Consider the following 2963-nt stretch of genomic DNA (forward strand, 5'->3'; position numbering starts at 1 on the left):
CTCTTGGAGTCCTCCTCCTCCTCCTCATCGTCAAGAATCTGGTTAGTAGCTCTTTTTACCCTTTAAATTTGATCCATTTATTGTCTGTCATTTCGGATCCTGTGTATAGCGGGAGCTTTAGTGCACAAGCCTGCTTCTTTTTTTAATCTGTGATTGTGTTTGTTTCACCTGTAAAATTGGTTTTTAAGATGGTAGGGGAGTATGTTTTCCAAATTTTGTGAAATTTTGAAGTGTGGGGTGCGGTTGGGTTGTTGGGGATGGGGGGATTGGGGGCAGTTGAGTTGTGAATTCTCACAAGGGGATTTGTTTTAAAAAAAGGATCTTTTCAGTTTACACAAATAGTGGATTCATTGTTCACTTTTTCTATCCGGTATACATAGATTATGCATGTTTATGTTACTTCCTCCCTTTCAATTTGTTTGGCCTCGTGTAGAATTGCAAGGTAAGGCTGCATACAATAATATCCCGTGCATATCGGGAGCTTTAGTCCACCGGCTACCTTATTTTGACTTGGCTTGAAGTTTAAAAAAGTAAAGAAACACTTTTGTATCTTGTGATCTTGAATTAAAAATATCTCAAATGTACCAAAATATTATTTAATCTTGTGGTCTTAAATCTGTCATGTGGTAAGTGATTAGAGAAATAAAAACTCAAATACCTTTTTGTACTGATCATAGAAATTTGATTGAAATTTGACAGCAAGAATGAAAAGGGCAAAATCTAAAGCTCATTTTGAACGGCTATCAGATGAAGCTATTGACAAAGCGTGAGTGCTTTACTTTTGTGTTTCCTAGTTTATGAACATCAACAATTTATCCTGCTGTCTTATGCCTTAGTGGATTGACCGTTTTGAGATACAGGGTGTGTTTGGTATGAAGTAAAATGTTTTCCTAGGGAACTGTTGGTCATCGAGTTGTATCTTTATTTCCTTGTTATAGTTGAGTCTTTGTATTTTGGTCTTAAATTTTAGCCCACGCATGCTTATGATTGTAGTAGATATTGTGGTGTCTTGTCTCATTGTAAATCATCTAGAGTTAGGCGATTGTCCAAGCTAGAGTTAGCTTGAGGAGTCCAGTTAGAGATAGCTGGAGGTGGAAGCAGTAGAGTTACTGCTTGGTTTCCTTGTAATAGAGTTATTGCTAGGAAACAAAAGGATTAGGAGGTTAATCCTTGGAGTCTGTATTCAAGAGGTTGCTTGAATATAGTTGAGCTTGAAATCCTGGAGGCAGGTCGTGGTTTTTCTCCATTGAGCAAGGAGTTTCCACGTAAAACTCCCGTGTCTTTACTTCTGTACTCCTGCACTACTTACTGCATTTATCTCCTAGTTCTTGTTGCGTGTGCTATACTGGGAACAGTTTCCTGAGTCGAGAAGCAACCCACCCCCAAGCCTTTCATAATAGAAACATGAAATCCTTTCTGCTGTTCTAGTTAATAAATCTTGGCCTACATTGGTCACTCTAAGAATGTTTTCATTTCTAAGATTGGAGTTAAGAACCTGATGTAATTGTTGTCTGATTTTCTTTCACTTCAACAACATTTGTGCTTCTCTTATGCTAGGGCGGAAGAATTTATAAGGAAATTTTACAAAGAACTTAGAAAGCAACAAAATATCATTGATGTGAGGTTTGAAGAAAAGGCATATACTGCTGGTACGAGTCAGGTATGCAGTTGTCTCATGGATATTTGTGTATGATTATTTCCGTCGTTGGTCAGTTTTGTTACTTACGCTATTGTCAATATGAATTTTCGCTCCAAGGTGTCTCTGTCAGTGCTGAGTGTGGAAACAAAAGCTGAAAATCCCGTCAGCGGCAAACCAGTGCAAATAGTAGATGAAAGCCCGAAATTCCAGGTATTATATAAAACTCCATCTAGCTTGTTGCATTAATTTTCTTTAATTTGCTTTATTGGGACCGGCCATTGTGTATATTAATGTGACTGGTCTTAATACCATATTCTGTCAAAAAGTAATGGCGATCAGTTTATATAGTTAGGTCCTTGCAAATATATTGTAATCTTGAGAGATATAAACTGCACTTCTATTATCAGATCTCAAATATGGATGTCATGGTTCAATCTGGACTCCTAGTGAGGAACTTTGAGCATTAAAAGACTTTTGTTACATTGAATAAGTGTTTACTGAAAGAGTGATTAACTGAACTACTATAAACTAATCGCAGTGTATGCAGTTAGATGCAAAATGTTCAGCAGAAGAGTCTCCACGTCATATTGTACCCAGTTGGGGAGATTGTGCACTGCCTGTTTCATTTCAACAACGATCCATCACAGAACATGTAAACCTGAAGAGGAAAGTTGATACTGGTCCTTCAGGTCAGGACCTTACCATCTTTGAATTAGGCAACAAGCAGAAAATGAACAAGAAATACAAAAAGACTTGGAGAATTGGTGATTCAGTTAGTTTAGAGGATATTAAAGAGCAGTTTGGAAAGAAGCGTGAAGAGGCTGCAGAAAGCCTTAATGGTAAGCTTCCTGTTGGAACTTCGGAATAAGCTTCTTTTCTAGTGTTTGCATCTTGTTTCTTGACATCTTGTTTCTACAGTTAGTATCTCTACATTTAAGCGAATTTGTCGGGAACATGGAATCTCCCGGTGGCCGTCTTCCAAAATAAAGAGAGAAAGGCTTTTACTCTCCAGTTTAAGCTGCAATGGAACTGACCGAGTAGCTGCTAACACACAAATGCGTATAACCAAAGGCCTAACTGCATTGGCATCAACCTTTTCAGTCAAATCCAATCAGCAGAAATCACGGAGTTCGAATTTATCAGTAAATGATGAAAATGGTACATCATCAAATGGCAATCTTCTAGAAAAGAATGAAAACAGTGACAGGGAAAACATCATGATTCAAGTGGAAGACTCAGCGAATCAAGAACTCGTGTACATACCACAGGAATTTGGACCTGCCTGTGATAGTCTCATCCCTGATGTTCCCACCATACTGTCTCG

The 2963-nt window shown here is 38.1% G+C and overlaps 1 protein-coding gene across 1 annotated transcript; it reads left to right on the forward strand.

Annotated features, from left to right (window-relative positions):
- Positions 1 to 6: 6 nt before the first annotated feature.
- LOC124890942 (protein NLP1-like) lies at positions 7 to 2957 on the forward strand (the record flags this gene model as incomplete). The annotated part of the gene is made up of 6 exons (XM_047402788.1): positions 7 to 41; positions 700 to 766; positions 1558 to 1660; positions 1757 to 1849; positions 2178 to 2478; positions 2558 to 2957. Coding segments are annotated over exons 2-6 (959 nt in total), but the record flags the coding sequence as incomplete, so codon positions are not given.
- Positions 2958 to 2963: the final 6 nt, after the last annotated feature.

The sequence above is a fragment of the Capsicum annuum genome, unplaced genomic scaffold (genome assembly GCF_002878395.1).
Source record: "Capsicum annuum cultivar UCD-10X-F1 unplaced genomic scaffold, UCD10Xv1.1 ctg27458, whole genome shotgun sequence".
Taxonomy (NCBI): domain Eukaryota; kingdom Viridiplantae; phylum Streptophyta; class Magnoliopsida; order Solanales; family Solanaceae; genus Capsicum; species Capsicum annuum.